The following is an 18844-nucleotide window of genomic DNA, read 5'->3' on the forward strand; positions in this document are numbered from 1 at the left end:
AAAATTTTGGTATAATTATAATTTTGGTATAGATTATAAAAACAATAATGGTTTTTGTTGTATTCCCAAATACAATATATATTTTTTTTAAGCTAAAAACTAGCAAAATAATGAATAGTGCTATAAGATAAACAATATAAACTAGCAAAAGCTTGTGAATTCAAGGAAAAATTAATACAAAATGCATTAGAATTAGCCAATTTTGTATATCTTTACTCATTTTTTTATATATAGTCAAAAAATATAAATATATCAATACCTTTCCCATTAATTTTGTATATCAGAAATGAAGTTGATTAATATATATTTTTGTAATTAATTTTCTAGTCGCGCCGACAATCGGTGAGCTTGACGGCTATGCCGCCTGGTGTCCTGGTCAACGATAGCCGGGCCAATTCCACCGATGACATCCAGATCGCCTTGGCCCCGCACATCCAAACCTATCTGAGCCAGACGGGACGGAGGCACTCCTGCTGCAGCGTCATGCTCCCGGTGGCCTTCGAGCGGGCGGCGGCCAAGTCCTGGCTGGATCCCAAGTTTGATTCTCCAGTGCTCGAGGAGCAGTATCAGGCCAGTGTATTTCCCCATGTTCGTATGCGTTACAGGTGAGTGATGAGTTATAGGAAAATATTAAAAAAAAAACACTGCATTTTATATGTTAAATAGGAAAGGAAGCTAGCTTCCGGTAGTTTGCAATTAAATTATAGGATCGCATCGAATAGATCATCTTAAAATATCCACCATCTTTGAATCGGTATTTATCAATATTTTTATATGGACATTTTTTCGATAAATCTATAATTAAAAAATCTCATAACTAATCTAAAAAGGCATTAATTTTAAATCGGAAAGCTGTTCTGTGCTAGTTTTTAATTCATTTATAAAGCTGCATACTCAGTTTAAAGTTTAAAAATATTTAATTTTTTTTAAATTTTAACGATGTAACCCCTGTCTTTTTTTCAAAAAATTTAACATTTTTGAAAGAAAAATTTTTTTTGTGCTGGAAATGGCTAGAAAGATTGGCCTTTTTATGCTGATCAAGAATATATATGATATATAGGGTCGGAAATGAATCCTTCACTGATTTTTAAGCTTCTGACTGGAATTATAATACAATTTTTAAACCAATCTTTATCTATATTTTTATATGAAAATTTGTTTACCAATCAAAGTTTAAAAATAGCATAACTTACCCAAAAATGCATTAATTTTAATTTGGAAAGCTGTTTTGTGCTAGTTTTTATAAAATTAATAAATCTGCATACTCAATTTCAAATGGAAAAGAGTTCGAATTTTTGATGAAATTTTTAACAATTTTGACGATGTAACCCCTTAAATAATTTCGAAAAATTTTAAAATTTTATTTCCCTTCTTAAGATAGCTAGATCGACTCGGCTGTTGATGCTGATCAAGAATATATATGATTTATAGGGTCGGAAATGACTCCTTCTATGAGTTTTAAGCTTCTGGCTGAAATTATAAAACCCTGAAAGGGTATAATCATATAGCAAAATATGTCGCCAAGGTCTGGGTTAGTTTTAAAATTATTGTCAGGGTAAGAAATCACTATTTGTGTATAATATATAGTTAAGTTATGCTGTTGATACATTACTTTAAATTAAAATTCAAGAATGGGATCCACGGAAATAAGGGAATTAATGGGAACATAAATGCAAAGCTAGCAGCATAACTTAATTTTAAGCCTAGGCCTAATCACTTAATTAGTATCTATGTTAATAATATGATATGTCATGGTAAAGACTTACCCCAGTGGAGGACACGGGGCTATCCGTTGTCATCATTGCTTCATTGCTTCCAGAGTAGATTTACATTTCCGGTGACTTCAATTAGGCTTCTTCCTGATCATCCAAATGTTGTCCATGGGCCACGTCATAAGTATCGAGTCGAAGAGGAGGCACTATCACTATCACTCTAGATGTTAACACTGGAGACGCCACCGACGGAATGAGGTGCGCAAGGCGTCAGAGCTCGCTATTTATAGGCTGCGAGGCAAGAGAATAGAGAATATGAGAGCGGGAGAGAAATAGAGAATCTAGAGTTAGGCAGAGAGAGATAGAGAGTAAGGGGTTTCTCTAGAGATGCAAAGAGGGAGAGTAAGGGGCATGCCGATCCATAGAGGTAGTGAGAGGGAAAGGCACATAGAGTGGGAATGAGGCATATTCATATTTTATTAAGGAAATTAGTTAATTTCAATTTAAGTCATTTAATACGCTTTTAATATTTAAATTTGAATTGCTTAAGTGTGGTTTTTACATCTTTTATTTAAAAAATATTTCCGTTTTTCTGCTTTTTTATTGTTATTCTTTATATTATAATTAATTAAGCTACAGCTGTTGATGGTGATCAAGAATATATATAATTTATAGGGTCGGAAATAATTCCTTCACTTAGTTTTCAGGCTTCTGACTAGATTTGTAATACCCAGAAAGGAAGGATATACAAATTACGACATTTACTAAAAAGTATGTTATATATATAATAATCTCAAATAGTCTTCTATAAATGACTTATTTTGGTACATAAAAAATTACATTTCAGTCATTTGACGACACATGTAAAAGGCTTTTAAAACCATACAAATTTCTGTAGAAGAACTCCCATAAGAATATCCCGAAAATCGAATGAAATGAAATAACTAATTAAATTGTTTATACTATGTATAAAGAAATTCTTTAAAATTAAAGACAAATCTCTAGTATCTTTCTAAAACGTAGAAAGTACCTCAAGTCTAGAGTTAAACTTAAAACCATGAAGCGATAAAGGGCTAAAAGGAGGCTAAGTTAAAAATCAAATTATGTGGGCCAACTGGACTGACCCTTGTCCGGCGTCATCGTGGCTTCCACGTCCACTCAGCTATGCAAATCGAGGCAGTCAGCCAATGCAATCAAGAGAGCAACCTACTCTAGAGCCTAGAATAGGGAATACCTAAGGCCAAATTGGTAATTGTTTTGGCCTTAATTACCCGCAAAACTATGTACTAACCATGTGGGAAATGAAATTGAACATATTTCAGGCATTTAATGCTTGTTTATAATTAATTAAATGTATTCAAGTAGCTTGGGATATTGGAAATTCTGGGAACTTGTCTCTCATTTAGTAAATTTTCAGGCCTTGGGTTAAAGGTTATTGACTCTGCAACCCCTCGCCCCCTGAGATCCTGTTTTTCTCCCTTTTCCTCCTCCTGTGCTCCTGTGGCACCTGTTCCCCTGCTCTCCTTTAACCCTTTGATGGCTAAATGGTGGCAGTCCTGGCTCCTCTACGTGTCCAACTACTGCACGTGCATGCAATCAACACGAATCCTGGCCAGGAGCAGGCAAGGAGCAAGGAGCAGGGAGTTGCAGTGGTTAAACGAGGGCAAATTAGCTGGGCAAGTGCGCAGGATGGTGAAATTGCTGCCATAAATGCTCGCTTGGCTTGCGAGTGTGTGTGTGTGTGTGTGTGTGTGCTAAGGGGGGTTCAAGGAGGGGTAGGAGGTGGGGGAACAAGGGAAGAGGTCAGAGGTGAGAGGAGCTGCAGGTCAATGCCATTTTGGGCCATTTGGCGGCCAATTGCAAACGTTTCGCGTGCAGGAGAACAAAGCAATCGATTAACACAGCTGGCTTTCTTAGCAAAAGGTTTTTTTGGGAGGGTTTTTATAAAGAGGTTTAAATATTTATAAAACAAGTATTTATATAGTTTAATTAACAATGACTTGAAGTGATTTAACTGCTAGAAATCAATGCAATTTTCAGGCATTCCCTTTCAAACTTGTCTAAAGTTTTCACAATATGAAAATATACAAGTTCTATTGTGTTTCCTTAATTTTCTAGAACTTCTTTAAGGCTAGCAATGATTAATTTTCTTGTGACACAAGCAGGCTCAAAGTTTAACAAATCCAAGTAAAAACAAAAGGGGAACAATGCCTGCAAAGTCCTCTTAGAGCCAGTGCATCAACAATGGCCAGAGATTAGTGGACAGCTCTTCATCTCAAGACGGAGAGTGAGAGTGAGAGTGGAAAACCCGTTTGGTTCCGGCCTGACCTCCATCACTCCCTTGGAGCTCCTTGGAGCGGAACAAAATGGGTAATGAATGCAGTGCAGTGCCACTTGCTAAAGTTGCCATGGTGACAGGTGCGAAAGTGTAAGCCGCTCTACTCCGGTCACCGGCCACCGGTCTTTCTTTCACTCTTTAACCAGGAAAATTCCTTGGCTGCAGTTGTTTGGCGTTAATTAGGATGAATGTGCAAATGACCGGGGCAAGGAAAAGTTGGCCTGGGCAAATGGGTAATGTAATGGCACTCTTTTAGCCGCTCAGTTCAAGGTCACAGCTGCTGCTGCTCCTGATTTCCCCCTGGATTTAATCCGCTCTGATTTTGGTAAGCAGATTTAAGCAGCATGGAAAATAAAATCTCTGCCAGCCTTTAGTTTGTTTAATGTATAAGGAAAAGTTGGGAGGTTAACCAGGATATCCTTCTTATTGATTTCCTCTATTGAAATATCCTTTCTGATTTATTAGTTTTTTAATAAATTTCTTTGCTTCCAGGTTCACCCTCTCGTACATCCTGCTCTGCTCACTGATGTGGTGCCTGTACTTTGTGGTGGATGGTGGTTCGGAGGACTTTTGGCGTCCCATCTCCAGTAGCTTCTCCATGCTCTCACTGGTGACGATCATGGCCTTGTGCTTCACCCACTGGGAGTTGTATCGTGACCATAGGACAGTGACCTCCGCCGTGACAGCGTTGCTCCTGTGTGGCGCCTCTCTGGCTTTCCTCACGTACACGGGGAGAGCCTTTAGTCCACTGGGTCACTTTGCCATTTGCCTGGAAATTGTGCTCCTCATCTACACGGCGCTACCGATGCCTCTCTGGTTGGGAGCCAGCATAGCCATTAGTTACTCCATTGCCTTTGAGATGGTCTCGCACATGGTCATTGGTTGCAGTGGCATTCATGGAGGAGCAGGATCAGTAGGAGCAGGAGCAGGAGCAGGAACAGGAGCAGGAGATCCCAGCAACAAGATCCTGGTACTCCGGATAATGGCCCATCTGAGTGTGCATTTGGTGGGAGTCCATGTGCTGATCATGAACCTAGTGCGCATGCGTGGCACCTTCATGAAGGTGGGTCAGAATCTCCTCGTGCGCCGCCAACTGGAAATGGAGAAGCAGCTCAAAGAGAAGATGATACACTCGGTGATGCCACCAAAAGTGGCCGATATGCTGCTCAATGAAGGCGGCACCGCTGGCCTCGATGCGGGTGGCATGCCCCCAGAGTCGCACTACATGCGACCACGGGCCTCCAACGATGTGAAGTCCCTGTTTCGACCCTTTCATATGCACAGCATGGAGAATGTGAGCATCCTGTTTGCAGACATTGTGGGCTTCACCCGCATGTCCTCCACAAAGACGGCCGAGCAGCTGGTGGAGATTCTCAACGATCTCTTCGAGCGTTTCGATGATCTCTGCTCGCTGAGTGGCTGCGAGAAGATCTCAACGCTGGGCGATTGCTATTACTGTGTCTCCGGTTGTCCAGAGCCCCGGGCGGATCATGCCATCTGCTGTGTGGAGATGGGTCTGGGCATGATCGATGCCATGCGTTGCTTCGATGCCCAGCGGCACGAGGGTGTCAAGATGCGAGTGGGCGTCCACACGGGGACCGTGCTCTGTGGGATTGTGGGCACACGGCGGGTGAAGTTCGATGTGTGGAGCAATGATGTCAGTTTGGCCAACAAGTGAGTGAAGGGAGAAGGAGTTCTCATCCTGAAAAGTTATAAATAAATATCTTTCTCTCCTCTCCCTGTAGAATGGAATCCTCGGGCAGGCCAGAGCAGGTGCACATCTCACAGGAGACATCCAGCTTCTTGGGTGATGCCTACTACTTGGAGGAGGGCGAGGAGGTCTTTGGTGAGTATTCTAATAATTCCAAGGAGTCTCTTAATCTGTAATCTCTTGTAATCCTTTGACAGGCCATCGCACCTACTTTGTGGTGGGACGACGTCGTGACTTTTGCCGCACCAATAGCCTGAGTCCCAGCATGCCTGTCAATCCCGTTGGCAGCTCCCTCCTCCTGCCCGGCGGCCATGTGGCTTCACTGTCGCAAAGCGCCACCAATGTATCCGTGGTGCAGCCCAATGTACCGCCCGCCTCGCCGGTGGGTCAGCTCTCCAGCTCGCTGAATCCCTCGCCAGTGCTCTCCATGCGACCGCGTCTCACCTCCTTGAGCATGAAGCTGCGCAAGAAGTCACAGAGTCGAGACCGAGACAGGGACAGAGATCGTGATGTGGAACGCGGCATCATTCATCCGGCGGCAGCGGGTGTGCCACCTGTGATTGTAGTCCGAGAGCGGCCCAAGATCATCATTACGACCAAGTCGCTGCCGGGCAGCTTGGATTCCGATGAGCAACCGTTGCCGGCCAGTCCACCGCCTCCACATCCACCAGTGCCGCCGCCACCACCGCCGCCGAGTACCACATCCGCCAAGATCAAACTAAAGGTATGGAAGGTGACGCGTTTCCTTAAGCGATTCGAGGATCTGGCCAGTCGGAATAACAGTGCCAGCAGCTCCTCGTCACCAGCAACGGCAGCAGAAGCTCAGCAGGAGAGGGAAAGGGAAAGAGAGCGAGAGAAGGAGGAACTGAATCCACATCATCACGCTCTAAATCACGAGGAGACGATGGCCTTCATGGACAGCCAAACGCAGAATGGTTGCGGCTATCAACAGCTGCCCGTGCTCGTGGAGCAGCGTACTCAGACCCTGGACATACCAACAGCTGCTCGTCCAGTGCTTCATCATGCGGCGACATCGACAGCCTTGGCCAGCAGTGTGCTCCGTTCACCGGAGGCAGGAGCAGGCACTGCCACCGGTTGCTGCTCACCTGGTCAGTACTCCATGTACGATGACATTATCGATGTTCGCTCCTACATCAGTCAGTCGCGGAGTGATATCTCACCCTTTGGACGTTCAGGAAGCTATCGATCCCAGTGCGGACGTCAGTCCACCGGAGGCAATGGAGCAGCATGTGGAGTAACACCGGGTGGCTCGCAGGCAGTGCCCGCTGTGGAGCAATCACCATTGCCTAGGCCACGTGCCTCAACGCTGGCCACGGGACGTCCTGGAGCGGGTAATAGCCTGGAACCCGGGAGCTCCTCCTGCTTACCGGCACCCGGAGGATCTGGAGGCTCTGGATTCCCGCCCACGCACTCCCGCCAATCGAGCATCTGTCCCTCGGCCACGTCACGCAAAGATTCGGGCATCAAGAGCAACTCCCGCCGCTCGTCCATCCAGCAACAGATCTATGCGCTGAATCAATCGGCGATAAGTCAGCATCGAGTCTCGGGATACTTCACCAGCTCCACGTCCAGCATCTCGAACCTGGGCGAGGTGGGCCAGGGACTGGGCATGGGCCTAGGCCTTGGCATGGGCCTCGGCATGGGCATGGGAATGGGAGGACTCCCACTGGCCGTACAGCCGCCACCGCCGGCCCTCCTCATGCCCGCCTGCTCCTCCCAGATGGCCGATCCCTTGGCCGCCTGCCTGCAGCAGCTGCGCAAGCAATCCGATCTCCAGCTGATCCGATGCGTCCGTGACAATGCCCGATCGCAGCGAAGTTACCTGGTGAAGCCACCGTTGCGAAGATTTAGTCTCTACTTCAAGTCGCGGCAGCTGGAGCGAGATTTCCGCTCCAAAGCGCATCGTTTTGGGGCCGAGAACGAGACGGAGGGACCACCGACACTGGCCACGCCGCGGTACAACACCTACATCGATATATTCGTGGGCATTGCCGTCTACCTGTGCATCTCCGTCTCCCTGTTCCTGATGACCCAGAACACGGTCAGTCCCAGCTTTCGGCTGTGGGTGACGCTCTTCTCCTGCTTCACGGGCATCCAAGTGTTTGCCCTGTTCCTCTTCACCCGCCAGATGTGTCGTCGGCAGAGCGGGAGTGGCCACAATAATAATACTAATCATCGCCTGAGATCCAAGTCGAGCATCAGTGAGGATCTAGAGCGGGATGCAGAGAGGAATAAGGAACGGGATAAGGAACGGAATCGAGACAAAGAGCTGGAGAGAGAGCGTCGCAGAGATCACTCCACTGGTTCTTCGATATCCTGTACGGATCGGATCTTTGAGGCCATATCCAGTTGGTATCCCTGGCACATCTGCCTGGCCGTGCTCATGGCCATGCCCGTGCTCCTGATCATTGCCAACTTCCTGCTGCTGGACCTGGAGCAACTGGAGGCCTTTGAGTATCACTATGGCTTCCTGATCTTCGTGTGCATCGTCCATTTCTGCAACTTTACGCAACTCAACTGCTGGGTGCGCAATGTCCTGGCCTTTCTGGCGGCCCTCTGCTTCATCGGCATAGCTGTGTCCCAGTTGATGGTCTACAGCCAGAATCGTGACGATCTGCAGCAGCAGCAGCAGCAGGAACAGGAGCAGGACTCATCCTCATCCTCCTCTTCAAACTTCAGTGAGGAAATCAAATGGTTTCAGGACTACCATGTCGAAATCTATCTGGATTTACTGCTCATCCTGGTCCTGGTGTGGTTCCTTAATCGAGAATTTGAAATTGGCTATCGGCTAACCTTCTATGGCAATGCTGTGGCCAACCAGGACAAGGTCCGAGTGCAGAACATGAAGAACCAAGCGGATATGCTGCTGCACAACATCATACCCAAGCATGTGGCCGAGCATCTGAAGAATACGGCCAAGTACTCGGAGAATCATCACAACATAGCCATCATCTTTGCCTCCATTGTCAACTTTAATGAGATGTACGATGAGAGCTATCTCGGTGGCAAGGAGTTCCTGCGCGTCCTCAACGAACTGATTGGTGACTTCGATGAGTTGCTGTCCCGTCCCGAGTTTCGTGCCGTTGAGAAGATCAAGACCATTGGGTCCACCTTTATGGCAGCCAGTGGATTGGATCCATCGCATCGTGGATTGGGAGATGAGCACATACACACGCTGATGGAGTTCTCCATTGCCATGCAGGAGGTGGTGGATGCTTTTAATAAGGATCTCCTCGAATTTAATCTCATACTGAGGATTGGCATGAATGTGGGCGATGTCACCGCTGGCGTTATTGGTACCAGCAAGCTCTACTATGACATCTGGGGCGATGCAGTGAATGTGGCCTCGCGCATGGATTCCACCGGCCTGCCCAATCGGATACAGGTGGGCAAGGACTGTCTGCCCTTCCTCACCAGCAACTATGAGTTCGAGCCACGCGGCAGTGTCTATGTAAAGGGTAAGGATCACATGGAGGTCTTTCTGTACACGGGCAGGAGAGAAAAGCCATTGGAGGAGGAGGGAGTGCCTCTAATAGGGGAGAATCAGCAGCAGGATGAGGAGCAGGATCAGCAGCAGCAGGAGCAGGAGGAACAGCAAGAGAAACTCTTGCAGCAGCAGCAGCAGGAGGAGGAGGAGGATGCGGAGAAGAAGCCTCTGCAGCTGAAACTGGAACTAGCCGAGAACGATGACGACGAGGACGATGAGGATGAGGATGATGATGATCTGCACTCCAGCGAGACCACCACTCTATTCAAATCGCAGGAGTCACTGCAGGCAAATGGAGGCAATCACTTGGCACCAAACACCAGCAGCAATCATACCGTGACCACCACCAACTCCATGCCCTTGGAGACCTGAGAGGAGAGCCAAGCCAAGTCATGGTTTCAAAATTGCATTTAATGACTCTCACAAGAAGGAGCAGGAGCAGATTCCGAGCAGGTGGAACCAAGAGAAGGAGGAAACGGATACAGATCGAGTGGGCGAAGAGGGGGATTCGAGGTTGAGCATCAACCGTGTTTTTTGTGATAATAATTGAATATGAATAGATAGAAATGGTAAACGATAAACGATAGGGCGCGATAAATGATAGAAAACGATAAACGATAGTGACGATAAATGATAGAATCGGTTTAAAGTTGCTAGTGATGAATCGATTGATCGATGGATTAATTGATTGTTGTTATTGCGGTTGGTCAAGTACAGTGCAAAGATATATACATATATATATAAAGAGGGAGAAAGGAGATCCTTGAAAGAGATAAGAAGAGATCAGTTCGTTATCGAATTTATATTCGATACAGTTTTGTTTTCTTTTTTGATCTTATCGAAACGGAAGTTACCCTATATTGTATGCGCATATTTTACCTTCTGCCGCTGTTTTTATTTCCTTTTTTTTAATAGCTCTAACTAAACTAAATTTTAAATTAAATTAAATTAATAACTAAAAGAGATATATATATACATAATTAACACTAAACTAATGCAAGTACGTGGCTTTAAGTGTAGCGAATTATATACATATATATGTGTATGTTTAGGCAGATTGTGTGGTGTGTAGTTTCAATGTAACATAAACATTTATAAGTAAGCAGAGATAACAGTTAATTAGTTTTTTGTTTTTTATTTTATTTTTTTTATTTTGGAAAGCCAACGAATGGATATTACCTGTATGTGTATTGTTGTTCATGTTGATCAAGTATGTATGTCTGTTTATGTGTGTATATAAATGTATGTAGCTAAAGTTAGACGAATGTGTCGGCCATATATGTAAAGCTTATAACGAAAGGTTTAGCATTTTCTTAGATTTCAAACCAGATATTGAAATTGTATTAATTTTTTGTGAAAGCGAAACTGAAAGTGAAAGAAGAGATATAGAAACGAACCGATTAACCCCAAAAAAGTATGCACCAAATGCTTGCCACACACACATTGGAAAACGGTCATAATTTTATAAGTCTTTTTGTATCATTTTTTGTACACACACGAACACAACACCCCTTTGTGCAATAGAATATGGATAACAAACTTAAGCAAATCTCTATTTCCGCTACGAAAACTAAAAACAAATCAAGTCAAAGCAGTGAAAAAATAATGATATATATATATAACACTAATGCATATATGTTATATATAGTATATGCTGTAAACGTGTTACGTGTATTTGCAACCTATGGACCCTATTGTATTTTTATATAAACAAAATATGTATTTTCTACTAATTTATTGAACAACAAAAACAAAATGAAACAAATCACGAGAGACGTACTCTTATTCATGTCTTTTTGAAACATCTAAATGTACATACTCTATATACGATATGTATTTATATTTATAATTGTATATTTTTTATAAAAAACAAGAAAGAAGGAATGTGAGCACAAAAAGCGACCGAATGATATATGATATATGCATATATATATATATATATATATATATTTATGAAAAAGTCTAGATCCTGTTTACGATGTGTGTAGAATTGTTTAAATGTTGTTAACGCTGGGATACAGCCCAGCCACTCATGGCCATTATGTAAATGGATCGTGTCCTACGTGTGTTTTAGCAAAAGATTTCAAAGAGTTTATCGAAATGTTATAGGCAAACCTACTAAACGAGATGTGTAGAAATCTAATAAACAAAAGGCAGCAGTCTTAAATTGTATGTACTTAACAAACGTATTAGTTTATTTTATTGGGTTCGGGAATGCGAATGGGAAAGTATCGGAGATATTATAATATTATAATATAATTTATATCGGTCATTCCTATAGCAGCTATATAATACAGTTGTCCGAATTTTATAAAATTAATAACAAAATTCTAAAATAATACTGAATCGATATATCGTAAATTTTATGAAAATATGTCAAAAACTGGCAGTTATAATGTTTTTTCTAAAAATTTTCCAAATTGAAGGCTTGTTTTGGCTTACAACAACATCTCATGTACAATGAGAACGGTTTAACAACAACAACAATTTACTAAAACAAAGCACAAAAAATATATTAATTTAAATGCAAAATTTGAAATTGAATTGAAATAGGCAACCAGTACCCGCCATATCAGTTAACCGACAAACTTGAATTTGAATTTAAATAGTCGATCAGTTACCGCCAAGTATCTATTTAAGCTCAAATTCAAATTTGACTGAAATGGCGGGTAAATTTGCATTCAAATTTAGCAGTTAAATTACAATATTTTATTAATGTTGTTGTTGTAAATTTGAAATTGTTGTTGTTATTGTTGTTGTAGGCAAAAACCAGCCTTCAATTTGGTCTTTTTACTATAAAATTGTCAATTTCTGGATCTGAAGTACCAGGCGAACAGAAACTGCAGAAAGCAGATTAATTTCAGTGCTAGAGCAGCAAATTAGAGTTGCCCCTTTAGCTATATTGTAGCGGAGCTTTAAATCTAGCTATAAAATAGCTACTTCGTCAACCCAATATTTCGGGAACTTTTTTGCAGTGTGACCAACTCATTATTCACTGCTTATCCATTGAAATATGACCGCTTCGATTTTCCGCTGGTGGCCTGCAACCATGTGCAGCTGCGAAGATCAACTGCTGTCAGAAAACCACATGCTGCTTTGACATCTTACGTTTTAGGTTACGGTGAATGCATTCAGGAGCAGCCACAGGATCAGGATGAGCTGGATCAAGACCAGGTCATGCTGGTCACAGTCCGGCCGGCGGCAGTGCAGACCACTTCGCTCCTGCAGCCCATTGATGAGCTATCCAACACCCCCTCGCTGCCCACTATCGTGAACAGCGCCAAGGAGAAGAGCCTCGATGACCAGCACTCGGGCATCTCGGCCTCCTCGCAAAGCAACAACAATCTCCAGGACAAGCAGCAGCAGCCACTTAAGCTGACCGTGGTCACCCGCCAGGAGCAGCGTAACATTGGACCCAACTGCTACATGACACCGGGGCCGCCGCAGCAGAAGCTCATCACCAGGATCATTTCCACTTCGCAGCTAAGCGGCCTGCCCCAGAAACGTCAGTTTACCTTCGGTGGTGCCTCCACCAAGGACGTGATGGAGCGGTTTATGGCCTCCCATGGCAAGCTGGTGCCACCCAATTGTCCGCTGCCGCCCGTCACGCCATTGGGCAACATCACCAGCTCCGGGAGCGATCTGAATGGATGTCAGCAGCAACAGCAACACCCTCAATCTGAACACACACGGCGATGGCCTTACTGGAGAACGGCAACTCGCCAACGGGCATTACCACGGTCACATCGCCGGCAGCCATCGAGCGGGACTCTGCCGTCGAGCAGAAGATCCAGCAGGAGCTGCAGGAGCACAAGTCGCGGGAGAAGGAGCTGAAGCGCCTGCGCAAGATTAAAAGGCAGAACACACTGAAGGCTTCGCTGGACAAGCTGTCAGTACACGTCAAGGCTTTAAAGAATCCTCTTATAATCTTACATGTTTTCGCTTCCAGCCAGCTAAGCACAGACGACGAGGCCGATGCGGACGACAATGACGAAGAGGACTCTGCTATGGACCCGGAAAACTGCGACATGCCCAGTCCACCCAGGAGTTGGATAGAAATGGGCAAGTTTTAGATAACCTACTTAAAAAAGTTTTATTCTCATTGGATTTTCATTCTTATATCAACAGCAACGAACCGGAGGACGTTTACAAGCCCGCTGGCAATCGCAGACTGAGTGCAGCCGCCTACATAGCCAATGGAGCCAGGAATGGCAGCACTAAGGGGATGCGTCTGGCCCTGTCGCTGGCCCAGCTCTGTGATCTGTTGTCCAAGCAGGCGCCCTTATCGCGAGGCCCTATTGCCCAGTGGAAAAGCCCGATCAAGAACCGTTATACAGTGTGACCAACTAATTTTCCATGTCCTTTTTCGAAGTGTGACAGCTTTGGCTTTCCGCTGTTTGCTTGCAACCATGTGCAGCAGCGACGATCAACTGCTGTCAGAAAACCACGTGCAGCTTTTACCTCCTACGTTTTGGGTTATGGTGAATGCACTCAGGAGCAGCCACAGGATCAGGGTGAGCTGGATCAAGACCAGGTCATGCTGGTCACAGTCCGGCCGGCGGCAGTGCAGACCACTTCGCTCCTGCAGCCCATTGATGAGCTATCCAACACCCCCTCGCTGACCTCTATCGTGATCAGCGACAAGGAGGAGAGCCCTGATGACATCAGAATGTCTCGTGCATCTCGGCCTTGCCACAGAGCAACTAGAACCTCCAGGCCAAGCAGCATCAGCAACAGCCTCTCAAGCTGACCGTAATCACCCGCCAGGAGCAGCGTTACATTGGACCCAACTGCCTCAACATGACACCGGAGCCTCCGCAGCAGAAGCTTATCACCATTTCCACTCCGCAGCTAAGCGGCCTGCCCCAGAACCGTCACTTTGCCTTCGGTGGTGCCTCTACCAAGGGCGTGATGCAGCGGTTTATGGCCTCCCATGGCAAGGGAGAAATCGGAATGGAAGTCAGCAGCAACAGCAACACCGTCAAGCTGAACACGCGCACAGCGTTGCCCTACCTGGAGAACGGCTACTCGCCAACGAGCATTAACACGGTCACCCCATCACCGCAGCCATCGAGAGGGACACGGAGGGCAGGCTATGTGCCCGTCGAGCAGAAGATCCAGCAGGAGCTGCCGGAGCTGCAGGAGCCCAAGCCGCGGGAAAAGAAGCTGAAGCGCCTGCGCAAGATTAAAAGGCAGAACACACTGAAGGCTTCGCTGGACAAGCTGTCAGTACACGTCAAGGCTTTAAAGAATCCTCTTATAATCTTACATGTTTTCGCTTCCAGCCAGCTAAGCACAGACGACGAGGCCGATGCGGACGACGATGACGAAGAGGACTCTGCTATGGACCCGGAAAACTGCGGCATGCCCAGTCCACCCAGGAGTTGGATAGAAATGGGCAAGTTTTAGATAACCTACTTAAAAAAGTTTTATTCTCATTGGATTTTCATTCTTATATCAACAGCAACGAACCGGAGGACGTTTACAAGCCCGCTGGCAATCGCAGACTGAGTGCAGCCGCCTACATAGCCAATGGAGCCAGGAATGGCAGCACTAAGGGGATGCGTCTGGCCCTGTCGCTGGCCCAGCTCTGTGATCTGTTGTCCAAGCAGGCGCCCTTATCGCGAGGCCCTATTGCCCAGTGGAAAAGCCCGATCAAGAACCGTTATACAGTGTGACCAACTAATTTTCCATGTCCTTTTTCGAAGTGTGACAGCTTTGGCTTTCCGCTGTTTGCTTGCAACCATGTGCAGCAGCGACGATCAACTGCTGTCAGAAAACCACGTGCAGCTTTTACCTCCTACGTTTTGGGTTATGGTGAATGCACTCAGGAGCAGCCACAGGATCAGGATGAGCTGGATCAAGACCAGGTCATGCTGGTCACAGTCCGGCCGGCGGCAGTGCAGACCACTTCGCTCCTGCAGCCCATTGATGAGCTATCCAACACCCCCTCGCTGACCTCTATCGTGATCAGCGACAAGGAGGAGAGCCCTGATGACATCAGAATGTCTCGTGCATCTCGGCCTCCCCACAGATCAACAACAACCTCCAGGCCAACCAGCACCAGCAGCCGCTCAAGCTGACCGTGATCACCCGCCAGGAGCAGCGTTACATTGGACCCAACTGCCTCAACATGACACCGGAGCCGCCGCAGCAGAAGCTTATCACGGCAGCTAAGCGGACTGCCCCAGAACCGTCAGTTTGCATTCGGTGGTGCCTCTACCAAGGATGTGATGCAGCGGTTTATGGCCTCCCATGGCATGTTGGGCAACATCAGCAGCTCAGGGAGAAATCAGAATGGAGTCAGCAGCAACAGCAGCACCCTCAAGCTAAACACGCGCACGGCGTTGGCCTACCTGGATAACGGCAACTCGCCAACGAGCATTACCACGGTCACCCCATTACCGGCGGCCATCAAGAGGGATTTGGTGGGCAGACTGTTGCGTCGGGACTATGTGCCAGTCGAGCAGAAGATCCAGCAGGAGCTGCAGGAGCCCAAGTCGCGGGGGAAGAAGCTGAAGCGCCTGCGCAAGATTAAAAGGCAGAACACACGGAAGGCTTCGCTGGAAAAGCTGTGAGTACACGTCAAGGCTTTAAAGAATCCTCTTATAATCTTACATGTTTTCGCTTCCAGCCAGCTAAGCACAGACGACGAGGCCGATGCGGACGACAATGACGAAGAGGACTCTGCTATGGACCCGGAAAACTGCGACATGCCCAGTCCACCCAGGAGTTGGATAGAAATGGGCAAGTTTTAGATAACCTACTTAAAAAAGTTGTATTCTCATTGAATTTTCATTCTTATATCAACAGCAACGAACCGGAGGACGTTTACAAGCCCGCTGGCAATCGCAGACTGAGTGCAGCCGCCTACATAGCCAATGGAGCCAGGAACGGCTGGACTAAGGGGATGCGTCTGGCCATGTCGCTGGCCCAGCTCTGTGATCTGTCGTCCAAGCAGGCGCCCTTATCGCGAGGCCCTATTGCCCAGGGGGAAAGCCTGATCAAGAACCGTTTTACAGTGTGACCAACTAATTTTCCATGTCCTTTTTCGAAGTGTGACCGCTTTGACTTTCCGCTGTTTGCTTGCAACCATGTGCAGCAGCGACGATCAACTGCTGTCAGAAAACCACGCGCAGCTTTGACATCCTACTTTTTAGGTTATGGAAAATGCACTCAGGAGCAGCCACAGGATCAGGGTGAGCTGAATCATTCTGATGACTCGGGCATCTCGGCCTCCCCACAGATCAACAACAACCTTCAGGCCAAGCAGCACCAGCAGCCGCTCAAGCTGACCGTGATCACCCGCCAGGAGCAGCGTTACATTGGACCCAACTGCCTCAACATGACACCGGAGCCGCCGCAGCAGAAGCTTATCACGGCAGCTAAGCGGACTGCCCCAGAACCGTCAGTTTGCATTCGGTGGTGCCTCTACCAAGGATGTGATGCAGCGGTTTATGGCCTCCCATGGCATGTTGGGCAACATCAGCAGCTCAGGGAGAAATCAGAATGGAGTCAGCAGCAACAACAGCACCCTCAAGCTGAACACGCGCACGGCGTTGGCCTACCTGGATAACGGCAACTCGCCAACGAGCATTACCACGGTCACCCCATTACCGGCGGCCATCAAGCGGGATTTGGTGGGCAGGCTGTTGCGTCGAGGCTATGTGCCCGTCGAGCAGAAGATCCAGCAGGAGCTGCAGGAGCCCAAGTCGCGGGGGAAGAAGCTGAAGCGCCTGCGCAAGATTAAAAGGCAGAACACACGGAAGGCTTCGCTGGAAAAGCTATGAGTACACGTCAAGGCTTTAAAGAATCCTCTTATAATCTTACATGTTTTCGTTTCCAGCCAGCTAAGCACAGACGACGAGGCCGATGCGGACGACAATGACGATGAGGACTCTGAGGTGGAGCACTGCTATGAACCAATGGCAGCGTCAAAGGGATGCGTCCGGCCATGTCACTGGCTCAGCTCTTTGATCTGAGAAGGAAGGGGCCCTCATCGCGAGGCCCCATTGCCCAGTGTGAAAGCCTGATCAAGAAGAATGCCGAGAACGGAACGGTTGTTGAGGCGGTAATCTCAGAGGACGAACGGAAGAGGTTAGCAGAGTCGTCTTTCCCTCCGGAAAACAACACACACCAATCCACCAAATTATTATTGTAATGTCCACTCTTGATACCAATCCTAAGTCCGACTCCCGATCCTCGTCTCCACACAAAGCGAAAGATGCTTATGAACAAATTAATCTAAACGCCTTAAAAATTCGAAATAAAATTATTGACTTTGATTTTTGTTGTTCTTGTTATTTAAAATTGTTCTTGTTGTAAAAGAGTCGTTTGTTGTTGTTGTTGTTGTTGGCAAAATCCAGCATTCAGTTTGGTCCGTTTCAGTACAAAATTGCCAATTTCTGGATCTGGAGTACCAGGCGAACAGAAATCGCAGAAAGTAGATTCACTTTAGTACAAAAGCTTCAAATTAGAGTTGTCCGTTTAGCTATGTTGTAGCAGAGCAAAGAGCTTTAAGCTCAAAGCTTAATCTAGCTATAAAATAGCTAAACGGACAACTCTAATTTGAAGCTTTTGTACTAAAGTGAATCTACTTTCTGCGATTTCTGTTCGCCTGGTACTCCAGATCCAGAAATTGGCAATTTTGTACTGAAACGGACCAAACTGAATGCTGGATTTTGCCAACAACAACAACAAGAACAACAAACGACTCTTTTACAACAAGAACAATTTTAAATAACAAGAACAACGAAAATAAATCAAATTCAATAATTTTATTTCGAATTTTTAAGGCGTTTAGATTAATTTGTTCATAAGCATCTTTCGCTTTGTGTGCAGAACAGGATCGGGAGTCAGACTTAGGATTGGTATCAAGAGTGGACATTACAATAATAATTTGGTGGATTGATGTGTTGATTTTCGGAGGGAAAGACGACTCTGCTAACCTCTTCCGTTCGTCCTCTGAGATTACCGCCTCAACAACCGTTCCGTTCTCGGCATTCTTCTTGATCAGGCTTTCACACTGGGCAATGGGGCCTCGCGATGAGGGCCCCTTCCTTCTCAGATCAAAGAGCTGAGCCAGTGACATGGCCGGACGCATCCCTTTGACGCTGCCATTGGTTCATAGCAGTGCTCCACCTCAGAGTCCTCATCGTCATTGTCGTCCGCATCGGCCTCGTCGTCTGTGCTTAGCTGGCTGGAAACGAAAACATGTAAGATTATAAGAGGATTCTTTAAAGCCTTGACGTGTACTCATAGCTTTTCCAGCGAAGCCTTCCGTGTGTTCTGCCTTTTAATCTTGCGCAGGCGCTTCAGCTTCTTCCCCCGCGACTTGGGCTCCTGCAGCTCCTGCTGGATCTTCTGCTCGACGGGCACATAGCCTCGACGCAACAGCCTGCCCACCAAATCCCGCTTGATGGCCGCCGGTAATGGGGTGACCGTGGTAATGCTCGTTGGCGAGTTGCCGTTATCCAGGTAGGCCAACGCCGTGCGCGTGTTCAGCTTGAGGGTGCTGTTGTTGCTGCTGACTCCATTCTGATTTCTCCCTGAGCTGCTGATGTTGCCCAACATGC

At 46.4% G+C, this 18844-nt stretch overlaps 2 protein-coding genes and 1 pseudogene across 4 annotated transcripts in view; all 3 read left to right on the plus strand.

The window, feature by feature from the left end:
- The window catches only part of Ac13E (Adenylyl cyclase 13E), a 53466-nt gene extending 42012 nt beyond the window's left edge, over positions 1-11454 (plus strand). For all 3 annotated transcript variants that reach the window (XM_086835673.1, XM_086835674.1, XM_020947030.2), the window contains 4 exons: positions 328-605; positions 4543-5724; positions 5796-5896; positions 5959-11454. In XM_086835673.1, coding sequence (XP_086691799.1) covers positions 328-605; positions 4543-5724; positions 5796-5896; positions 5959-9641 — 5244 coding nt within the window. In that variant the 3' untranslated portion in view covers positions 9642-11454. The remainder of the gene's footprint in view (positions 1-327; positions 606-4542; positions 5725-5795; positions 5897-5958) is intronic.
- A 477-nt stretch (positions 11455-11931) lies between these two features.
- LOC110179599 (uncharacterized) lies at positions 11932-14596 on the plus strand. Its single transcript, XM_086835207.1, has 4 exons — positions 11932-11938; positions 12385-12906; positions 14215-14498; positions 14555-14596. Exons 1-4 carry the CDS (start codon positions 11932-11934, stop codon positions 14594-14596), a joined length of 855 nt encoding a protein of 284 aa, XP_086691333.1.
- A 360-nt stretch (positions 14597-14956) lies between these two features.
- Positions 14957-17059, plus strand: LOC147643215 (uncharacterized; annotated as a pseudogene).
- The last annotated feature ends 1785 nt before the right edge of the window (positions 17060-18844 follow it).

The sequence above is a fragment of the Drosophila serrata genome, unplaced genomic scaffold, assembly GCF_035046125.1.
Source record: "Drosophila serrata isolate PLE 108 unplaced genomic scaffold, ASM3504612v1 contig_276, whole genome shotgun sequence".
Taxonomy (NCBI): Eukaryota; Metazoa; Arthropoda; class Insecta; order Diptera; family Drosophilidae; genus Drosophila; species Drosophila serrata.

Excerpts from the sequence above, each read along its gene's own strand:
- LOC110179599 (XM_086835207.1), top strand. Across the intron at positions 12,907-14,214 it reads CAACATCACCAGCTCCGGGA|AAATCGGAATGGAAGTCAGC; the intron begins GCGATCTGAATG and ends ATGGCAAGGGAG. Across the intron at positions 14,499-14,554 it reads CTTCGCTGGACAAGCTGTCA|CCAGCTAAGCACAGACGACG; the intron begins GTACACGTCAAG and ends TTTCGCTTCCAG.